The sequence below is a fragment of the Vulpes vulpes genome, chromosome 1, assembly GCF_048418805.1.
Source record: "Vulpes vulpes isolate BD-2025 chromosome 1, VulVul3, whole genome shotgun sequence".
Lineage (NCBI taxonomy): Eukaryota > Metazoa > Chordata > Mammalia > Carnivora > Canidae > Vulpes > Vulpes vulpes.
Genome location: NC_132780.1, coordinates 184,171,862 through 184,195,723, shown reverse-complemented (window position 1 = coordinate 184,195,723; position 23,862 = coordinate 184,171,862). Strand labels below are relative to the sequence as shown.

Genomic DNA, 23,862 nt, shown 5'->3' with positions numbered 1-23,862 from the left:
TGTGAGTTCACATTAGTCATTTTTTAAAAAAAGCCAAACTCATTACTAGTCCTTAATAAAAGGGACACCATAGGGATATTTACAATAAATAAAATTTACAATGAAAGATAAACTTTCATATTACCTAGTTTTACACAGTAGACTGTCCGTATTTTTAGTGTTTATAACACTACAAAAACGGTAAAAGAATCTTTCTACTGAATTAGCATCTTGAATAGGAGCATACTTAATCCATGCATCAAATTAAAACTACTATCCATATTATTTCTGTCACACTTGAGGAAACCACACAAATGGATGGGTAATTAATAGACTCAAAATCCGTAAAGAAAAGTCTCAAATTTACAAAATACCTATAAAGAAAGGGTGATGCACTTGAAAATATAAATTTGTAAATTATGTTTACGTCACCTAGAGAGAACAGATACAAACTTGTGATGCAAAACATGTAAATAATGCACCATGTGTTATTTAAGGTAAGTGCGATGATAAATGAAGATAAAATCCACCACAATGCAGATGTCATCTGCCCTTTAAAAATCTCAATGAAATTCCAACTCCCATTCCTCATTCTATAGAAAGGTGAAATCTTGCCTCCAAAGATTTCTGCACATTCCAAGCAGAGTTAAGCTCTCAAGGTCACCTCTACCTGTCTCTAGTGTCCTGGCTTGCTGTATTCTTGTTGAGTTTTTAATCTCCCTCCTGCCATCAAATTCTTTAACCACTTCCCATTTCCATGATGCAGCTTTAGCTTTCCCTCCTCTTAGAAATAAAAAAACGACATATTTCCCATATTTTTAGGTAAAGTAATTCAGCTCCCTCTTTATTCCACCTTTTTTTTAGATCCATCTGGTCAGACACAAATGGATCACCTAAACAAAGACTGTTCTCTCCACAAAAAGGAGAGAATGTCTATTTTGTGGCTCAACTCTTGTGCCCTGAGGAAGTGGTCAAACAATTAAAGATAATCAAGTGATCGTTGATCTAAACAAGTCTCCAGGAATGACAATTCTTCAGTATATCTTTGACTTTCAGTCATGTCATTCGGGAATTCTTTTTACAATGTAAGCATCTGTTTTTGAGACCTTTATTGTAGCGATAAACAACTGGATTGTACGGTTTTATGCGGAAAGCATGGTTTTCAAAAACCAGAGACACAGAGATCAAATTCTGACTTTGTCAAATACCAGCTGTGTGATCTATCAAAACTATTTAACATCTTTAAGCCTCATCTCCTGAGCAGCAATGGGAGGGTAAACAAAGTGCTACTTCTCCAGAATAAAGGGAAGTCCATTTAGGATGAAACCTCTGTTAATTATTTTGGAGACTGAAGGTGATGGCTTGAAAGCCATTTAGCTCTTTTATTTTAATTTTTATATACTTAGTTAGCCATTTGGCTCATTCAAAAGCATTGTGGATGGTCATTGCTGTTTGGTTCATTCTCACTGCAATACAATGGTGGTTTTGTTTTTGTCTTTTTCAGATGGGGAAGAGTAAAGGCTGGGGGAGAAGTGAAAAGAAAAGAAAAAGCTGGAGAGGGTTGTAAGAGTCTAAAGCAACGAAGAAGAAATTTCATTCTTAAGGGGATACCAGGTCACTAAGAACTTTTAAGTGGACATACCACATCTTCAAGCTCCAAACCTCCAGCAGGCCGGTGGCTTCCTCATACGGTAGCTGCCCGCAGGGGCAACAGACAGATACTCTCTCATGTACTTACTTGAGACACACATTTGTTCACCCTCAAGCAAACCTTAAGTCCTTGACACTCACCCAACCCAACAAGCTGAACCCTTCCAATAGGATCCTTTGGTCTATTCACAGCCTAAAAACCTTCCATCTTGAGTGAATCCAAGGATCGGCCCTCTCCATTCTTTAGTGAATATACAAAAAAAAAAAAAAAAGACAGAAATGTACAAACTGGGTCACCATCATTTTGCTGTTTCCAAACTTAATAAGAGCTCTGACACTTAATTTTTAAAAACATGTCAGTTCCCTCTGCTTTATCTCAGAGGCTTTTTTACCAACCCCCTGTCCCCCACCTCCACCCCCGCCCTGGAAGGCCACCTCCCTCAGACCCTCTACATGGTCCTGACATAGCACAACTTCAACAGACAACCCTGTCTCTCACTTGATTCCATCATCAAGCAACCTCCTCAGGTTCCTGACCCTCATGTGGGAGCTTCTCTAGGTCCACACCTAGAGTTGTCCCCCATCTTCCAAGATTAGAGTTTGAGGGGTCTCCCCTTCTCCTGTCCAAATCCCTCCTGCCTGTTTGAGACCCTGTGCCTATTGTCATCATGGACTTGGCACCATTCCTAGAGGATATGCTTAGGCTTTACCAACCAAAGAATGACCCCTTCCCTTCACCTTCAATTTTGCTCTCTCCTTTCCTTTAGCTACCAGTATGCTTAATGCACTTGCATCCTTTAAAAAAAGTTCCCTCCTTTGACTGGATTTCTCCCAATAGCTACTCTCTCTTCTCTCAGCCAAACTCGCATCTTTTTCTTTCCTTCCTATTCTTTTTTCTGAAAAAAGTATGTGTGTACCTAGAAACAAAACAGCACATCCTCTCCTGGTAGGTAGGTGGAGCATAAGAATCAGGAAGTTGTCGGGTAAACTCCAATTTAGGAAACCAAATTGAGATGGTATCCCAGCTTCTGACCTATACCTGCACTTTCTACTTCGTCATTTTCCTTCCACGCCCCAAGCTACCACATTCTTGCTTCTACTTTCTTCCATTCCCCTAAAGCTACTTTAACTAAAGTTACCAAGGGGTTCCTGATTGAAAATTACAGAGAAAATGAATATTCTGGACTGTGATGTCCCAGCAGTACTGGGCACCTCTCACCATGCCCTTTCCATTTTGGTTTTGATTTAACACTCCTCCTCTGACCTTGCCCATCCCACATTCTCAGGCTTATTCCTCAGACCCCTCCTCTGCACCCTCCTCCCTACTAGCTCCCAACCTTCCGCGTTGGTCTCTTTTCATCTACCTCTTGCCCATCTGTCTCCTCTCACTCTCCTCTGCCTCATCTCATCTCATCTGACTTGCTGTGAGACCCTCCTCTCTGATATTTGCTCCAAAAAATAGAAGAAAAGGTCCTGTCTCTGAGTCTGAGGGGTGAGGGTTTTGAGGAAGTTCCAGGCAGTGAAGGGTGGCTGAGGAGGAGCTGAGGGGGGCAGGGGTAGCGAGGATGGAAGGACACTAGTGTAGGGCACAAAGAGGACTCGGAGAGCTGAGCAGATCCCACACCACGCCCTCCTGTCAACTGGCCTCTTCCCACAGGATTTAGCTGTCTTGGCATAGGCACAGATAAAGTGGACCACTGGGTTGGTCCAGAGCCAGTGCTTGCTAGATGGCGGGAGAATTATTGAAATATTTGGACCATGAAGCCCACTCACAAGGAGAGGGAAGGGTTAATGAGTAAATGGGAAGCAGCCAGTGGACCTAAGGCCAAGTTAGGATGAAGGTGCTGTGAACCTTCGTGAAACCCGCATTGAGCCCTCCTTGCTTTACACCAGTTCTGTTCCTGAGAAAAGACTTCGATCCTCACATCTATCACCCAAAATACCATAATCATTTGTTGAAGAGTCTGTTCCCTCTACCACACTGTGAGTCCCAATTCAGGATGTAGGTCTTACTCTCCTTTGTCAGTCCACACTAGCCTGGAAAAAGACTAAGGGAGGATAGGAAAGTTGCTCAGCATCTCCTGGCCAGTGAGAAGCAGAGCAAGTCCCACATGCCCTGTGACCTGAGGATACCATAAGCCAGACTTTACTGCACCCCCATATTAATTACCAATATTTTGTATGTGACTTTTTAGATACAAGTAAAGTATTATTTACAAACCTAGAGAAAAGCTAAAGCTATGGCACTTAAAAAATGTTTATGAAATTTACATTGTTCTAATTTTAATGAATACTAGAAAAGCCAAAGTCCCTTTAGTAGGTTTGAAAAAATTAAAGTTATTTAAAATGGGGCAATGCAAGCTTCATATAAATTTAATCAAGATGAAAATAAACATATCCTCTAGGGAGTTAAAGAAGCATTAACAAATGTTCTTTCATTAATGAAATATCTGAAGAGTTCTTTGATTGTCAGCTCCTAGAGGGTAGGAAGTGTGTTTCCTGAATTAATCTTATTTATCTATGAACCAGCACAAGACTAAGTAAGGATGTAGCATTCACCAAGAGAATCAGGAAAGCACTAAATACCACTTTTGAATAAATATAGTAGCATTTGTCTTATGTTTATAGTTTTAAAGCACTAATTTTGTGGTTAGCTTCCCATTATCTTGGTGCCATTTGACAAAAATGAAAAGGTAAGTTGTTCTGCAAGACGAGCTCAGGATTAATTTTCACTCACAAAAAAGGGATCTTTTTAGTAGTTCACAAACAATACCTCACAATGGAGAGCATACCTTTTAAAGCACAACGACAGAATATTTAATGCTTCTTTTGCTTCAGTATTGTGAATTTCAAGTAGAAATGATGTAGAGCATTTGTGAATTGGGTCACAGTGTCAAATGCTACAGGAGCCTGTAAAATTTGACTATCTCTAACATCTTAAATTAAATGCTAATGGGCATATCCATACAGCCTGATTTTCTGAATTCATCTCTGCTTGTTTCATTTTAAAAACCATGGACAGGTTTCAAGGTGTCCTGACCCCAAAATGGACAGAGAAAGGGGAGGGAGTATGCAGAGCCAGTGAACATGCCAGAAATATTGAATCTCTAAAGAGACATTCACTTTGTGTTTTATGGAACAGAAATAAGCTCCTAAAATCCACATTCTAAAATCCTTACTTCTTCACCTCAGGCAAAGCTTGCAAACTACCAGAAGTATGCCAATGACCTGATCCCCTCATCAATTAAATTGGAAATACTTGATTATTTGATAAAGGATAAGGAATAGCCTCAAACATTTTTATTTGCAACAATAAATCTGGGCAACACTTCTAAATCAGTGATAGGGTGACATATACCTGCTTTGTTTTTTTTTAAGGGGGCTGTTAGCAAATCTAGTACCTTTCCCCATTCATGGTTAGATTCACAATTGATTTATTATAAGCTGGTGCTGAGGAAAGAGGCAGACAACTGATGGTATTAGAAATGTCACTGGTGATTTCCTTTTCTTTCCAATTAAAGGTATTGTACTATACACAGGGAAGTGAGTTTTCATCTCAAGTACACAGTAGGGAGAAACAAACCTGAGAAAATTGTGATTGTTTTCATTAAGTATGGTTAACACAGGCAGCATACATTAGTGCAAAAGAAGAACAAAGGAAATGTATTTCCTTTCACAGTGGGGGAAAAACAAAGTGATAGAGCAATAAGATCTATAATAAGTTGATACATTTAATAAAATGGAAAAGGAAACATACAGACTCATATTGAAAGAGAAATCAGCTTGATACCAGAATGATAGATTTAGCCAGTCTAGGATGAGTTTCTGTGTTTTACTAAGGCCTCACTAAAGAAGATGTTAAATATTTCAAACCTTTAAGAATATGTATGGGAAACTGCAGTATTTTTTTAAAAACTAGTTTTTAAAAGCTAAGAAAACAGGAAATATTTTTTAAAATATTTGTGAGAAATTCATATATAACTTAGAAATGCAATGCAAAATTTAGGAATGCATTAATGACATATGAAAACTAAATGAGTCAATGGAAGGAATATAAGTTGGAAGAAAATATAAATTACATTGATTTCATTAATCCATCATTGTTTTGTCTCCAAGTCAAGCACATATCTGTTCCTTCTATTAGCAAAGGCTTATTTGTAGCCAAGTTTGAAATTTCTTCAGCAAAGCCAACAAGATATAGTCAAGGTGGTTATTTTCTTAAATATTGAAATATATACTTAAAAGATAAATGAAGTTTTTATCTAACGATATCTACATATACTAATGTTCACTCATATCTAATGTTTTTGTTATATAAGACCAGCAATTATTGGATCTGTCTCATTTATCTTCTTCGTTAATCCAATTCTTAACTTCATTCATTAATTATAGAGCACTTAAAACCTGACATGAGCTATCTTTCTCCAATGAAAATCAATGAATTGCCAATAACTGAGGCATTGTCCTGTAAGCCAAGACTACCGCTGTCTCCCTGACTATTGAGGACAGTGGAAGGAAAAATGGGCAGAATACAAATGAATTTAATTCAAATGCAAGGGAGAATTTTGTCAGAGCAGATGTTAAACAACTAGAAAAGATTATTGGAGAAAGCTGAGAAGTCTTCAAGATTTACTTAAAGGTGTTTGCTTCTCTCACTTATATCAATGGATAAATCATCCAGACAGAAAATCAATAAGGGAACAGTGTCTTCAATGACACATTAGATCAGATGGACTTAACAGATACACAAAACATTACAACCAAAAGCAGCAGAATATAAAATCTTTTCAATTGCATGTGGAACATTCTCCAGGAGAGATCACATGTTAGGCAACAAAACAAGTCTCTATACATTTAAGAGGATTAAAACTATATCAAGCACCTTTTCTGACCAAAACAGTATAAAACTAGAAATCAATTAGAAGAAAAAATGGAAAAAACAGAAACACAAAAAACATGCTACTAAATGAACAAAAAAATAGGTCAGTGAAGAAATCAAAGAGAAAATTAAATATTACATGGATACAAATGAAAATGACAACACAAGGGTCAAAAACCTTTTGGGCACAGCAAAAGCAATCTAAGAGGAAAGTTTGTAGTGATACAGGTGTACCTCAAGTAGCAAAATTATTTCAAATAAACTTACACCTAAAAAAAAAACTATTAAAAGGGCTGCCCAGGTGACTCAGTGGTTTAGCGCCGCCTTCAGCCCAGGGCATGATCCTGGAGACCCGGAATTGAGTCCCACGTCCGGCTCCCTGCATGGAGCCTGCTTCTCCCTCTGCCTGTGTCTCTGCCTCTCTCTCTCTCTCTCTTTCTCTCTCTCGAATAAAATAAATCTTTAAAAAAAGAAAACTAGAAAAATAAGAACAAACAAAGCCCAAGGTTAGTAGAAGGAAGGAAACAATACAGTTCAGAGTGCATGTAACTGAAACAAAGACTAAAATAACAATAGACAAGATCAGTGGAACCAAGAGATGGTTCATTGAAAAGATAAACCAATAAACCTTTAGACTGACTCACACAGAAGATAAGAGGACTCAAACAAAATCAGAAATGAAGGTAGAGAAGTAACAACCAATATCACCAAAATACAAAGGATTGCAAGAAATAACTAGAAAAAAATTTAAGATTCTATTTATTTTTTTTATTTGAGAGAGAGCGATTGTGCACAAGGGGAATGGCAGGGAGAAGGGAGAAGAAGAGGAAAAGAATCCCAAATAGACTCCACACTGAGCACTGAGCCAGATGCAGGGCTCAATCTCACAGTCCTGAAATCATGACCTAAGCCAAAACCAAAAGTTGGAGGCTTAACCAACTGAGTCACTCATGTGCTCCATCTATGAAAAATTTCATGTCTACAAGTTGAACAACCAGAAAATACAGATAAATTCCTAGAAACATATAATCTTCCAAAACATAGAATCCAGAAATAAACAGAAAATCCAAACAGACAAATTACTAGTAACAAAATTGAATTGGTTATCAAAAATTCCCAACAAACAAAAGCCCAAGACCAGACAGCTACACAGGTGAATTCTACCCAACATTTAAAGAGTTAATACTAATTGTTTTGAGACTATTCCAAAAAATAGAAGAGGAAGGGAAGCTTCCAAATTCATTCTGTGAGGCCAGCATTACCCTGATACCAATACCAGATGAAGACACTACAAAAAAAAAAAAAGAAAAAGAAAGAGAAAAAGAAAAAGAAAAAGAAAGAGAAAAAGAAAAAGAAAACTATAGGCCAATATCCCCAGTGAACACAAATGCAAAATTCTTCAAACAAAAGATTAGCAAAATAAATCTAACAATATATTGGGATCATTCACTCTAATAAAGTGGGATTTATTCCTGGGATGCAAGGATAGTTCAATATTCACAAATCAATCAACATGATACATCACAATAACAAAACCAAAAGTAAAAACTGTATGATCAGGACTTCTGAAGAAGGTGACAGAGTAGAAGGAACCTAAGTTCACCTTGTCCTACAGCTACAACTAGGTAACAACCACTTCAGTGCAAATAACCCAAAACAATGACCTAAAGATGGCAGAACAGACTCTCCACAGCTAAATGTAGAAAAGAGGCTACATCAAAGAGGATAGGAAGGGCACAGACATAGTCAAGAACTAAATGGACCTACAGGAACATCATTAGAAGGAAGGGACTCCATAGCATGCAGAGGGAAAAGAAAGGACTCTCATACCAGGAAGCCTACACAGAGAAAATGAATCCCTTTATCATTTGGCTTTGAAAAGCAGAGGGGACAAAATTCACAAGATCTTATAATCAGGGGTTTTAAAACCTGGAACTTAAAAAAATCAGTAGGCTCATGAGGTGGGAGGGTGAGAGGTAACTGATTCCCCACTATTAAAGATACAGCACAACAAAGACTCCCACATAGATACAGCATAGAAGCAGCAGTTTGAGAAACACCTGGGGGTACACAGGAGAAAAATTTGTTTACTACTCTCAGAGTGCATGCTGGAGGGACAGGGATAATTGGGGGACTTTTCAGGAACAAAATAGTTTGGGAGCACAATTTCCCTCCCCCATCCCCAGCCTAGATACATTGACACCTGCTGGGCCCAGCACAGTGCCAACACCCTCCACATAACTTAAAAGCACCCATCCCATGTCGTCTTGCAGACGTGCCCCCACCAGCCAGGCCTCAGCTGCAGATCCCCTTCCACAGCAGAACCACATAAACCTTGCTAACACCACTTGACCTGCCCCTGAATGCTTCTCTATGCCCACTTCCTCCATCCTGGCCTGCCTTGGTTGAGGCAGCTACAGGTCTCGCCTATCAACACAAACCTTGCTGGCACCACACACCCCACCCCACATTCTCCAAAAGTTCAGTGGTACTTCATCTCTGGCAAATGCCTGGTCTGGCTCAACTTAATTCTAAGGTGGTCCCACACTAGCTACTAATAATGCAAGTATCAAATCCTGACCACAATAGACAAAGAGGGCCATTGTAGATAAGTGACAACAGCAGGACATACACAACATGCATTCAAAACACCCCTAAAGTGCCAGGTTTTGGTGAATAGGGGACATTGCACTGCAAGGAACTCTAGGACCTGTTCTTCATAAGGACATTATTTTCAAGAGCAAAAGATGTAGCTTATTTTCCCTACACATAGAAAAAGACACAGAGAGTTACACAAAATGAGGAGACAGAGGAATATGTCCAAAATGAAATAACAGGACAAAATCACAGCAAAAAATATAAATAAAACAGAGATAAATAATAAGCCTGATAGAGAATTTAAAGTAATGGTCATAAAGATACTCACTTGACTGGAGGAAAGAAAAGAGGATTTCAGTGAGACCCTTAATAAAAAGATAGTAACAGTAAAAAGAACCCATCAGAGATAAAGGACTCAATAACTGAAATTAAATGTATACTAGATGGAATACATAGCACACTAGAGGAAGAAGAAGAATGGATCAGTGACCTAAAGTACTGGGTAATGGAGAGCAATCAAGCTGAACAGGAAAGAAAAATATAATAAAAAATGAAAATAGACTTAGGGAACTAAGTGACACCATCATGCATAATATTAGAATTATAGGGATCCCAGAAGGAGAAGAGGGAGAAAAGGGGACAGAGAATTTATTTGAAGAAATAATAACTGAAAATTTCCCACATATGGGGAAACAAATCCAGTTCCAGAAGCCACAGAGAGCCCCCAACAAATTCAACCCAAGGAGGTACACACCAAGACACATAGTACTTAAAATGGCAAAAAGTAGTGATAAACAGAGAATTTTATTTTACTTTTTTTAAAGATTTTATTTATTCATGAGACAGAGAGAGAGAGAGGCAGAGACACAGGAAGAGGGAGAAGGAGGCTCCATGCATGGAGCCTGAGGTGGGACTCAATCCCAGGTCTCCAGGATCAGGCCCTGGGCTGAAGGCAGCGCTAAACTGTTGAGCCACCCAGGCTGCCCCAAAACAGAGAATTTTAAAAGCAGCAAGATAAAACAGTTACATACAGGGAAACCCCAGAGCTATCAGGTGATTTTTTTAGCACAAACTTTGCAGGTCAAAAAGAAGTGCCATGATATATTTGTGTGTGTGTGTGTGTGTGTGTGTGTGTATACCTAAAATTTGGAGGGGTAGGTAAAAAAAATACATTCAAACTTAAGTGACCATCAACTTAATATAGACTGCTATATGCATGTTATATACACACACCTAGTGGTAACCACAAATAAAAACCATAAGAGTTATGCAAAAAACAAAGAGAAAGAATCCATGCATTTCACTAAAGAAAGTCAACAAACCGGGCAGCCCGGTTGGCTCAGCGATTTAGCACCGCCTTCAGCCTGCGGGGTGATTCTAGAGACCCTGGATAGAGTCCCACGTCAGGCTCCCTACATGGAGCCTGCTTTTCCCTCTGTCTGTGTCTCTGCCCACCCCCCCCCCCCCCGCCCCCGTCTCTCCTCTGTCTCTCATGAATAAATAAATTCTTTAAAAAAATTTAAAAAAAGAAAGTCAACAAACCATGAGAGAGAAGAGGGCAAAAGAAGATAGGAATAGAGAAGAACTATAAGCACAACCATAAAACAAGTAACGGAATGGCACTAAGGACATGCCTATCAATTATTGCACTAAACACCAAAAGACACAGAGTGACAGAATTGATAAAAAAGCAAGACCCATCAGTATGCAGCCTACAAGAGAGTCATTTCAGATTTAAAGACACATGCAGATTGAAAGTAAAGGGAAGGAAAAGCATTTATCATGCAAATGGAAGTAAAAAAGAAAGCCAGGGTAGCAATACTTATATCAAACAAAATAGACTTTCAAAAAAGACCATAATAAGACACAAGGACACTATATAATCATAAGGGGAACAATTCAACAAGAAGATATAACAATTGTAAATATTTATGCATCCTACAGGGGAGCACCTAAATACTTAAAGCAGCTAATAACAAACATAAAGGAAGTAATCAATAGTAATACAAAATAGTAGGGAACTTTATAGTAATACTAAGTAGTAAGTCCCATGCTTATATCAATGGATAGGTAAACCAAACATAAAATCAAAAGGAAACACTGGCTTTGAATGAACATTGGACCTAAGAGATACATTCAGAATATTCCATCATAAAACAGCAGAATACACATTCCTTCCTAGTACACATGCAAAATCCTCTACAATAGACCACACATTAGGCCACAAAAGAAGTCGCAACAAATTCAAAAAGACTGAAGTCATACCATGCATCTTTCCTGGTCACAACAATATGAAACTAGAAATCAATCAAGAAAAAAACCTGTAAAGAACACAAATACATGGAGGTTAAATAACATGATGCTAAACAATGAACAGGTCACCTGAGACATAGAAGAGGAAATAAAAAAATACTTGGAGACAAATGAAAATTATAACACAATGGTCCAAAATCTTTGGGTTACAGCAAAAGTTGTTCTAAGAGGGATCTTTACAGCATACAGGCTTATCTCAAGAAGCAAGAAAAATCTCAAACAAACAATCTTAAACTTGTACCTAAAGGAGCTGAAAAAGAGGACTAAACAAAACCCAAAACCAGTAGAAGGAAGGAAATAACACAAACTAGAGCAGAGATAAATGAAATAGGAACTAAAAACAAAGCAAAAAAACCTCAATAGAATAGATCAACAAAACCAGCAGCTGGTTCTTTGTAATGATCAAATCTTTAACCAGACTTATCAAAAAAAAAAAAAAAAAAAGAGAGAGAGAGAGAGAGAGAGAGAGAAAAGAAAAAAATAGGAGAAAGATAGAGGACTCAACTCCAAAAATGGAAGAGGAGAAATAACAACACCACAGAAATATAAAGGATTATAAGAGAACATTGTGAAAAATTATAGGCCAACAAATTGGACAACCTAAAAGAACTGGCTAAATTCCTAAAATCATATAACTTCCCAAAACTGAATCAGGAAGAAATAGAATATTTGAACAGATGGATTACTAGTAGTGAAACTGAGTCAGTAATCAGAAAATTCCCCAAAACAAAAGTCCAGACCAGATAGCTTCACGGATGAATTCTACCAAACATTTAGGGAAGAGTTAACATGTATTCTTCTCAAACTATTCCAAAAAATAGAAGAGGAAAGGAAGCTTCCAAATTCATTCTATGAGGCCAGTGTTATCCTGTACGAAAACCAGATAAAGACACCACAAAAAAAGAGAACCTCAGGACAGCATCTCTGATGAAACACAGACGCAAACATTCTCAACAAAAGATTAGCACACCAAATCTAATAGCACACTAAAAAATAATTCACCGGGACTCCTGGGTGGCTCAGTGGTTGAGCATCTGCCTTTGGCCCAGGCGTGATCCCATGGTTCCGGGATCGAGTCCTGCATCAGGCTCCCTGCATGGAGCCTGCTTTTCGCTCTGCCTGGGTTTCTTCCTCTCTCTGTGTGTGTGTGTCTCTCACGAATAAATGAATGAATGAATGAATGAATCTATCTTTAAAAAAATAAATAAACATTAAAAAATAATTCACCACAATCAAGTGGGATTTATTCTTGGGATGCTGAAATGGTTCAATATTTGCAATTCTATCAATGCGACACATCACATCAACAAGAAAAAGAATAAAAACCATCATTTCATAGATGCAGAAAAACTATTTAACAAAGTACGTCACATTCATGATAAAAAAACCCTCAACGAAGTAGGGCTAGGTGGAACATAATTTCAACATAATAAAGGCCATAGATGACAAACCCACAACTAACATCATACTTAAAGGGAAAAAGCTGAGAGCTTTCCCTCTAAGATTAGGAACAAGATAAGGATGTCCACTCTCACTACTTGTATTTGATATAGCACTGAAGTCCTAGCCATAGCAAATAGACTAGAAAAAAAGGCATCCAAATTTGTAAGGAAGAAGTAAAAATTTCAGTTTGCAGGGATGCCTGGGTGGCTCAGCAGTTGAGCATTTGCCTCTGGCCCAGGGTGTGATCCCATGGTCCCGGGATCGAGTCCCAGATGAGGCTCCCTGCATGGAGCCTGCTTCTCCCTCTGCCTATGTCTCTGCCTGCCTCTCTTTATGTGTCTCTCATGAATAAATAAATAAAATCTTTAAAAAAAAATTTCACTTTGCAGATGACATTATACCATATACAGAAAATCCTAAAAATTCAAGCAAAAAAAAAAAAAAAGCTACTCAAACTGACAAATGAATACAGTGAAGTAGATACAATGAACAGATGGATACAATACAATGAATACAGGAATAAAAAATCAATATATAGAAATGTTGAATTTCTATACAGTGGTAAGTAGCAGAAAGAGAAATTAAGAAAACAAACCCATTCAGAATTGTGTCAAAAAGAATAAAATACCTACAAATAAATTTAACCAAGAAGGTAAGACCTATACCCTAAAAATTATAAAACACTGAGGAAGGAGGGGCACCTGGGTGGCTCAGTTGGTTAAGTGTCTGCCTTTGGTTCAGGTCATGATCCTGGGATCCTGGAATTGAGCACTGCATCTGGCTCCCTGCTCAGCAGGGAGTCTGCTTCTTCCTCTTTGCCAATTCCCCTTCCCTGCTCATGCTCTCTCTCTCAAATAAATAAATAAAATCTTAAAAAAAAAAAAAACTAATGAAGCAAATTGAAGATGACACAAACAAATGGAAAGATACTTCATGCTCATGGATTTCAGAGAATAAATATCGTTAAAATGTCCATACTACCCAGAGCAATCTACAGATTTAATGCAATCTCTATCAAAATACTAATAGCAGTTTTTGCAGAACTATAATAAACAACCCTAACATTTGTATGGAACCACAAAAGGCCCTGAATAGCAAAAGCAATCCTGAAAATGAAGACCAAAACTGGAGGTATCACAATCCCAGATTTCAAGATATACTACAAAGATGTAGTAATCAAAACAGTATGGTACTGAAACAAAAACAGAAACAAAGATCAATGGAATGTAATAGAGATCCCAAGAATAAACCCATATTTATATGATCAACTAATCTTTGATAAAGTAATAAAGAATATGTAATGGGAAAAAGACAGTCTCGAACAAATGGTGTTGGGAAAACTGGGCAGCAACGTGCAAAAGAATGAAACTGGACCACTTTCTTACACCATACATAAAAATAAACTCAACATGGATTAAGGACCTAAATGTGAGACCTAAAATCATACAAATCCTAGAAGAGAGGACAGGCAGTGATTTCTCTGACATCAGTCATAACAACATTTTTCTTGATATGTCTCCTGAGGCAAGGGAGACACAAGCAAAAATGAACTATTGGGACTACATCAAAATTAAAAGCTTCTGCCCAGCAAAGGAAATAATCAATAAATCTAAAAGACAATCTAATGAATGGGAGAAGATATTGCAAACAAAATATCTGATAAAGGGTTAGTATCCAAAATGTATAAACAACTTATACAACTCAACACCAAAAACCAAATAATCCAATTTAAAAATGAGCAGAAGATATGAACAGACATTTCTCCAAAGAAGACATACAGATGGCCAACAGACACATGAAAAGATGCTTAGCATCACTCATCATCAGGAAAATGCAAATCATGATCACAATGATATAGTACCTCATACCTGTTAGAATGGTAAAACCAAAAACAAAAGAAACAAGTATTGGTGAGGATGTCGAGAAAAACACTCATGCACTTTTTGTGGGAATGCAAACTGGTGTAGCCGCTATGGGAAAACAGTTCGGGGATTCCTTAAAAAAAAAAAAAAATTACATATGACCGTGTAATTTTGCTACTTGTATTTATCCAAAGAATAGAAACACTAAATCAAAAAGATTTATGCACCCCTATGTTTACTGCAGCTTTATTTTCAATAGCCAAATTATGGAAGCAGCCCTAATGTCCACTGATCTACGAATGGAAATATTACTCAGCCATAAAAAAAAAGAATGAGATCATGCCACTCGTAACAACATAGATGGACCTAGAGGGTATTATGCTAAGTAAAATAAGTTAGAAAAAGACAAATACCATATAATTTCACTTATGCATGGAACCTTAAAAACAAATGAACAAGCAAATAAAGAACATCAGAAACAAAATTATAAATACAGATAACACATTACATTGGTGCTTGCCAGTGGGGAGGCAGGTAGGGCGATGCATGAAATACATGAAATGGATTAAGATGTACAGACTTAAAAAAAAAAAAAAAGCCTGACTGCGTCTTCTAAGTACAAACATCTCAATGTTACTCTTAGAATTAAAGTTATCTGATTTTCCTATTTCTCTTTGTACTTGACATGGAAATTCAACAAGTTCCATCTGGGTTACAAAATGAGTATCCTCCAACTGAGAGAAGATGGAACTTTCTTCCCCAACAGGCAACCCTTTCAAAAGAACAGTTTAGGTCTTTTAAAGAATTGGGTTAGAAATACAGGTTGATAATGTGATTTTGATAAGTTATGCCTCATAGACTCCTTCTGTACCAGTGAAGAGGAAGCCATGAGGGGTTCGCAGAATATGTGGTGCAGATGAAACAAGATTGGCAACGACTGGAATACTGTTGGAACTGGGTCATTGGTACATGGAGTTCATTATATTAGTTTCCTTTATTCATCATCAAAGGGCTTTAAAAAAATTTGAAGAAAATGTAAACTAAAATAAGTACGCCCCTAATAATCAGTAAGAATAGGAGAGTAAGCAAGAATAAGGAATTTAGGTTGTTGTGTATATCTACAGTCCACAGACAATACAAAAGCATTATTTTAGCCAATAACTGAGATCCCTTCCCTCCATGCCCAGCACGGCTCCTACCTGGATACACAGAGCCCATTGCTATACCCATCAAAATGGATTTACTGGGTTTTTACTCTGCCTGCCCTGTCTTTGATGAGACTTCTCCTAGTCAAGCAGCCCAGAATGATTTAAAAAAAAAAAAAAAAGTGAAGAATCTGGAGAAACCACAAGGTATGCAAAACAATCCACGAATATAAAAAAACTGACAATCTAAACAACAGAAGGTTTGGTAGATAAAGGTTGTGATGCGGGATCCCTGGGTGGCTCAGCGGTTGAGTGTCCACCTTCAGCCCAGGGCCTGATCCTGGAGACCCGGGATGGAGTCCCACGTCGGGCTCCCTGCATGGAACCTGCTTCTCCCTCTGCCTGTGTCTCTGCCTCTCTCTCTCTGTCTCTGTCTCTCTGTGTCTCTCATGAATAAATACACAAAATCTTAAAAAGAAAGAAAGAAAGAAAGAAAGAAAGAAAGAAAGAAAGAAAGAAAGAAAGAAAGAAAGAAAAAGGTTGTGATGAGCCATTAATTTCCACCTTAAACTTTGCTCACTCAGAAAGTCACGAAATGGACGCCTGGGTGGCTCAGCGATTTAGCGCCTGCCTTTGGCCCAGGATGTGATCCTGGAGTCAGGGGATCGAATCCCACATCAGGGTCCCTGCATGGGGCCTGCTTCTCCCTCTGCCTGTGTCTCTACCTCTCTCTCTCTGTGTCTCTCATGAATAAATAAAATAAAATAAAATAAAATAAAATAAAATAAAATAAAATAAAATAAAATAAGGTCACGCAAGGTCGATTACTTCCAGTGACACTGCTCTCCACAGAGCAGGTGCCCAAGAAATGAATGCTCAGCAGCTGAGGTGGCATCCTCCGGTCAGGGGTTCAGTCACACATGGCCCCAACTACCGAAGCTCAACTTTTAAATTCATGCCACAGCGAAAGTACTTTTTGACAAATCCAACACATGAGCCATGTTCTACCTGATATCCAAAGAAGGCCATCTGCCACATATCCGGCGTGACATGAAAGCGATCGGTCAAAGGACTGCACAAAAGTCCACTTGTTCTTCTTGGGGCAGTATCGCTCCACGGTGGGCAGCACCTGGCGCAGTTCATTCCTGCCCCCCACCGCATACAGGTACTCATCCATGGCCCCCAGCACAAAATGCTCCCGGCAGTTTTTCATGGGTGCTATCTCGGCCCAGGAATTACTGCGGGGGTCATAGCGACAGGCAGTCCTCACGGCACACGTCCGGCCACTAGCATGCTCAACTTCTCCTCCTGCTACAAACAGAAAGTCCCCCATGACTGCCACACAGTGGTGGCTCCTTCCCACGGGCATGGGAGCCAGCTCACTCCAGTTGGCAATGGCAGCTATGAGAGCATTCTCCTGGTCAACGGGATTGAAGTACCGAAGTTCCTTGACTTTACAGACCTCACGCTTTTTCCCGCCAATGATATACAGAGTGTCTGACTGGAACCGCGGTTTGGTCCTGCGAGTTTGCCAAACGGGCTGTGCATAGATGCTCTGGTGGTATTCCAGGGCCTCATTGACAAGAGCCGTTGCAGTTTCACTGGCCTGGACCAGGGGGTGGGACAGGGCAACTGTATGGAGAGTATCCACGTCCATCAGGCCGAAGCGGATATACTGCAGGAGCTCATCCATGTACTGGTAATGGCAGTTGTGTTCCAACCACCTCACGGCTAGCTGAAACAGAGGGAGGGGGGCACGAGAGAATACAAAGGTAAGAAAGAGAGCCAAGCAGAGGTACATGGGCAGGTCACCTTGTATTCTTTCTGACACCTTATAATCCATTTCTTTCTTCTTACAAATAGTGTAACAGTAGAACAATTTGGCTGAGGAATCTTTTCTTCCTGCACCAACAGAGACACATGAGAACTCGAGCATTGTTGTAGAGGTCAAGAGCGATGTTAAGCAACAGTAACAGAGACTTAAGGTAGCACTTGGGGTGAACAATAACCACTTTTCAAAGAATGAGAACACTATTGTGAAACAGCCTGCTCCCTTATTTCATGCCTGGGAGGCTTGGCACACTCCAGGAATATCAACGATGAGCCGTGTCGCCAAAACACAAGCAGTGTGTGTCAACCCACGAGTCAAGGTGCTGTATCAATACGAAGAATGTAAGAAAATATGTGATCATCTGAGACCACAGGGTGTACTTGAGAGAGAATCAATATGACACTAGTAGAACGATGTAGAAAGAAAAAAGACTCTTTTCCCTGTTCCTCTGGTAGGTCTATCAGTCAGGAAGCAAGAGAAGAAAAAGAAAGATTGTAACCCATCAATTTTATTTTTATTTCCCAATTAGTTTTCATCTTGGAGACAGCTGTCGTTTGCACATGTAAGACACTGGCAATTTGTTAGAGCCATTTTCACAAAAGCAGGATACAGAGGAGATTATCTTTGTATTAGGGACACAATGGTGGAATGTAATCTTAACCTCTTTTGTTTAGGTCTAGAATTCTTTCAAGAAGGAAAGGAAGAAGAACTCTGGGCTAAAGACAGTAAGAGTTTCTTAAAACTAAAGCAGGAGCACAAAGTCATGAATAATAAAACGGTACAATAATTTAGAAAATACCAACAACAAGAAAGCAATTCATGTTATGGAGCACATGATGGAGTTTAATTAATATGACTTAATATTTAAGTTTGGAAGCTTCCGACACCAACATGAAGTACACCTAATATCTCCAGTCATATTCGATATGAATTGTCCTTAGCAGCACCTACATTAAGCTAGATCTCCTAGACAATATAAATGTGGGTGTGAAGGAATTAGCACGACAAAGTCAAGTAATAATTATAATATTAAATAATTGTGTTGTGCTTTATTTGTGACCAATGGAATTGGGGTTCTGGTCTCCCCTTTTCAGCTGATATAGATCACTGGGGGAAAAGTCTACAGAGGGAGGGAGAAGGAAATGCAGTGCTCTTGGACCATTAGCCTAGGCAAACATGAGCTGCGTTTTCATCTGGATAAAAAGGATCACAAAACTCTTTGAAGCACTAGATGACTTCATTGGAGAGTTTCATACACAGTTTCTGTATTCATTTGGCAAATGGGTGCAAAAGGCAAGATATTTTGGGCTTTTCTTTTTAGCTTTCTGAATGAAGATAATGTAGGAAATGAATTCACTTCCAATACACACTAAATTGCATCTCTTAATGAATTACATGGTGAAGAGAAATGAAAACAGAATTGCAGGTAAGCCTACCATTACCAAGGAGGCAGACACCATGGAGGGCAGACAAGTGATACCCTCTAGCTGTTTTTCTAGAAACTAGCATTTTTTAAAAATTTAAATAAGATACCAACCTGATGAAAAAATGTTTCTATGTATGGTAACCATGAGCAATAATCAAAGATATTGTAGAAGAAAAACGTCACTCATCAATCACAAGGTCTCTGCCAAAAGTAGAGTTCCCATAGGCAATATCCTGGTTTCTTTCCACCCTAATTTTAGAATTTTCAAGGGATGGGGTTGCAATTATTTCCCTGGAGAGATAATTCAACAATTTAATAAATGATCTTCCATTTTTTGCCCACAGAGCTTTCAACAGTTCTCAGGGATAAAGTCATCCCATTCACGGTCATTTCTCATGGACCACGTAAAATTTTCTGAAACTTTGATATTGCTCCTAATTTAATTGAGTAGTTAGAGCCAATATTGCTTTGTTCTGTAACAAATTTCTCAGCATCCTTACATCCTAATATTTTTGCATCTTTCATATGGATACTACAGGAAACAGCATAAGAGAAATATCAGATAAATATCCATGTCTCCATAGCCTCTTTTTTATAGCATAGTGCTGCCCATTTAATTATTTTTCTCTTTCCTCATAAATCAGTTCTTCCTATGTCATAATCAATCTTTTAGCCCATCTCTTAACACTCTCCAGTTTATTTTTATTTTTCTAGCAAACAGTGACACTTACTGCATGAAAAGCACACGAGCGCTTCTGCCTTTAAGAAAATCCCTAACAAATCAAACCAGCCGTGGAACAGTGACCACTATGATCTATCACTGATTCATTTCTGACACTCTGTCCACTATTAGGCCTACATTACATGTATCATGATGTTTCCTATGTTCAATTTCCTCAATACAATGCATTACAGAATACTATGTACACACACATTTAGTTCATGTTTTCTGGGATAATTTTTTATCTTACTTCTTACCAATATTTCTAATTTCTCACAGACTTCATATAACTTACACACTTTCATCATTGTCAATATTCTCAGACTACACCAGTCATTCACAGTTGTTGGGTTTATTTTTTTCTCCAGATCAAAAGTAAACGTAATTTACAATTAACTGTTCCGTCACCAACCTCAAAGCAATCTCAGCTAGAATTAGTGTGATTTATACACTTAGCTCCAGTGCTTCTCAAATCTAACATGCACACGAATGGGGTTTCTGGCCAAGATGCAGATTCCAATTCGATAAGTAGGGAGAGAAGGATAGGGAGTTTGCATTTCTAACAAGCTAAAGGATGATGCATATGTTGCTGCTCCATGGGCCATACTTTGAGTCAGAGATTCTAGACAGATTCCTATTCACAAAACAGTAAATCTCTGCCTTATTAGAGTAAATTAATTCTGTTCTCAAAATTAAGAAGGCTTAAATCAAATGAAGCCTAAGTAGGATGCTTTAGTAAAAATATAGGCTACTCATAGCTTAGTATTAAAGGTAAAACTATTATCTCCTATGTAGTAAGATATGGGTAAGATATTGCTATAGGTAAGACAGCATAATTTGAGACCCTGGTTTTATAAGGTCTATGAATCAACCCCTGATTCTGATAGCATATAGTGAGTCATACAAACACTCTGTGCAATTGTACTTTCACAATAATAAATACGTGTTAAGGAGTGCAACGATGTGAATGGAGCTAGAAAGTGAAATAAGTCAGAGAAACACAAATGCCATACGATTTTACTCATATGTGGAATTTAGAAACAAAAAATTTAGAAACAAAACAAAAGAGCAAAGGGAAAATAGAGAGAGAGAAACCAAGAAACAGGTTCTTAATTATCAAGAACAACCTAATGATTAACAGAGGGGAGGGAAGCACGGGGATGGATGAAATAGGTGATGGGGATTAAGGACAGCCCTTGTTGCAATAAGCATGGGGTGTAGTTTGGAAGTGTTGAATCACTACATTGTACACCTGAAACTAATATTACAAGGTATGCTAATTAACTGCAATTTAAATAAAAGCCTTTTTAAAAAGAGTTATTGTGGGATCCCTGGGTGGCGCAGCGGTTTGGCGCCTGCCTTTGGCCCAGGGCGCGATCCTGGAGACCCGGGATCGAATCCCATATCAGGCTCCCGGTGCATGGAGCCTGCTTCTCCCTCCGCCTGTGTCTCTGCCTCTCTCTCTCTCTGTGACTATCATAAAAAAAAAAAATTAAAAAAAAATAAAAAATAAAAAGAGTTATTGTATTCTGTTCTTACTTCTGTAAAAATGTAAAAGAGAAAACCACGGAAAGCATGGATAACTCTTACTTATCCAAATAATGCAAGAAATGACAAAGAAATTTCAAAAAAATGAGCTACTTCAAAATCACTTCTACACTGTGAATCCCACAGAGCCATGCTGAATTAAGGGCAAGGTGGTAGAGGAAATCCTCAGACCCATTTAAGGGGTTTAGAGAATACAGTAAGCAGAAAGCTGATTCATCACTGGGGCATCATGCAACCTAAAGACCACAGTTAGTTTTGTAATATATTTTCATGCTTATGTTTGAAAACAATTACTCTGGGAACTAGTGGTTTTTAATGACGCTACATTGAGAAAGCATTAGTCAGGGAAGGCTGAAATCCTATTCTATCTTACTTAATATATCCCCATCACTCTAAGCTCTAGCATATTTTAACTGAGAGAAAAATGGAGCAATTAGCAAAAGTCTTATCTCCCACTTTTTTGGTGACAAAGCCAGAAAGAGCGAAAAAGAAATTAAGGATTCCATTTGGGAAGGCACACAAAGGGTACTATTAGGCAAGATGTTTCCTAAACCATCTGAAACACAAGGGACTATCATCTCTTAAGACTACAGGAGATCTCCCAAGCACCTTGCCTGACTCAATCTAGTACATCCTCATCCTGATGGAGAACTGTTCCTTCCTAAAAGGAGCATTTGCTACAGCTTATTCTAACTTCAACTCATCTCATCCTCAGATCCTTGATAAAAACAATGCCTGTACTTAGTAGGCTGTATATAAATACTTGTTGCATAAATGGAAGAACATTTAAAACTGTTCTTAGGCTATTTTTTATATTCCTCTGGAACAAACAGTATTAATTCCTTTATATTTATCTGCCTATCCCAAGTTTCAGTTTCCTATTATCTCCTCTTTGTGGCTTTCCTAAGAAGTCTTTATAAGCTCTCAAAATGTCACAAGATAGTCCAATCACATACTGGACTTATACACAAAAGACCCTCATTTTACTCTTTCACATGATTGGTGTTAACCACCTCTACTTGAGAGTCTTGGCAATGTAATGAATATTATAGTCTTTTAAGCCCTCAAATAAATAATAAAACATTAGGGCAGGCAGCCCAGGTGGTTCAGAGGTTTAGCGCCGCCTTCAGCCCAGGGCATGATCCTGGAGACCTGGGATCGAGTCCCACGTCAGGCTCCCTGTATGGAGCCTGCTTCTCCCTCTGCCTGTGTCTCTGCCTCTCTCTCTCTCTCTCTCTCTCCTCTCTGTGTATTCTCATGAATAAATGAATAAAATCTTAAAAAAAAAAACACATTAGGGCAAGAAAAAACTTTGGAGTACATTTGGTTCAAGTTTCTCAATTTTACAAATAGAAATCAAACCTAGACAAGTTATCTCTCTAACCTCAAGTCATGCAACTAATTAGTAGAAAAGCTGGAACTAAACCCCCAGGTTTTCAGACTCTTAAATAGAGAGAACAAACTGGGGGGTTGCTGGAGGGGGAGATGGGTTAAGTCAGTGATGAGGATTAAGGAGGGCACTTGTGATGAGCACTAGGTGTTGTATGTAAGTGATAAATCACTAAATCCACTAGAAACTAATATTAAACCGTTACATTAACTCACTGGAATTTTTTTTAATTTTTATTTATTTATTAATGAGAGACATAGATAGAGAGAGACTCACTCTGGGAAGCCTGATGTGGGACTCAATCCCAGGCCCCCTGGATCACGACCTGAGCCAAAGGCAGACGCTCAACCACTGAGCCACCCAGATGCCCAACTCACTGGAATTTAAATAAAAATCTGAAACTATAAATAAATAAATAGCTAAATAATAAATAAATAAATAAATATTAAAGCTGAAAAAAACCCCAGTTTTTAAATTATACAATGTACTTTTTGTACTCTATCACATCATTATTTTTCCATCAGTAATTATTTTAAGACAGAAATAGGCAAATGTAATTAAGACCAAACGTAATTTCCATATACTCTAAATTAGAAAAATAAAGCCTGCTTTTAAGTATGTTTGCTTGAAGACAGGTGGACAATATTTTTCCATTAAGTCTCATTTGCTGATTACTTCAACATAAAATATTTTATGCCTTTAAAAAATGCTTTTAATGCTCTTAAAGAGTGTGTAATTAAAGAACAAGTAGGGTAAAAGGTATCCTTTGAGTCTTGAATTACTGTTGTACTTTTAAAGTGAGTATATATTTTAATTCTACGTCATTCCTTGGTAACTAAACCTGGATTAAAAATATGTAGAAAAGGGGCACCTGGGTGGCTCAGAGGTTGACCATTTGCCTTCAGCTTAGGTCCTGATCCCAGGGTCCTGGGATCAAGTCCCGCGTCAGGCTCCCTGCAAGGAGCCTGCTTCATCCTCTGCCTATGTCTCTGCCTCTCTCTGTTCTCTCATGAATAAGTAAATAAAACCTCTTTTTAAGAATATGTAGAAAAGGGCAGCCCCTGTGGCGCAGCGGTT

The 23,862-nt window shown here is 38.4% G+C and overlaps 1 protein-coding gene across 10 annotated transcripts in view; it reads right to left on the bottom strand.

Moving 5' to 3' along the window:
• KLHL32 (kelch like family member 32) overlaps positions 1 to 23,862 on the bottom strand; it is a 275,868-nt gene that overhangs the window by 77,195 nt on the left and 174,811 nt on the right. For 6 of the 10 annotated variants that reach the window (XR_011997162.1, XM_026002906.2, XM_072737730.1 and 3 more), the window contains one exon: positions 16,878 to 17,604. The exons of 2 other annotated variants lie outside the window; for them this stretch is intronic. Coding sequence is in view for 6 of the 8 variants with exons in the window: in XM_026002906.2 (XP_025858691.1) it covers positions 16,878 to 17,604 (727 nt within the window). In the remaining 2 variants the exon portion in view is untranslated. The remainder of the gene's footprint in view (positions 1 to 16,877; positions 17,605 to 23,862) is intronic. 2 more of the 10 variants (XR_011997170.1, XM_072737757.1) reach the window with 1 other exon arrangement.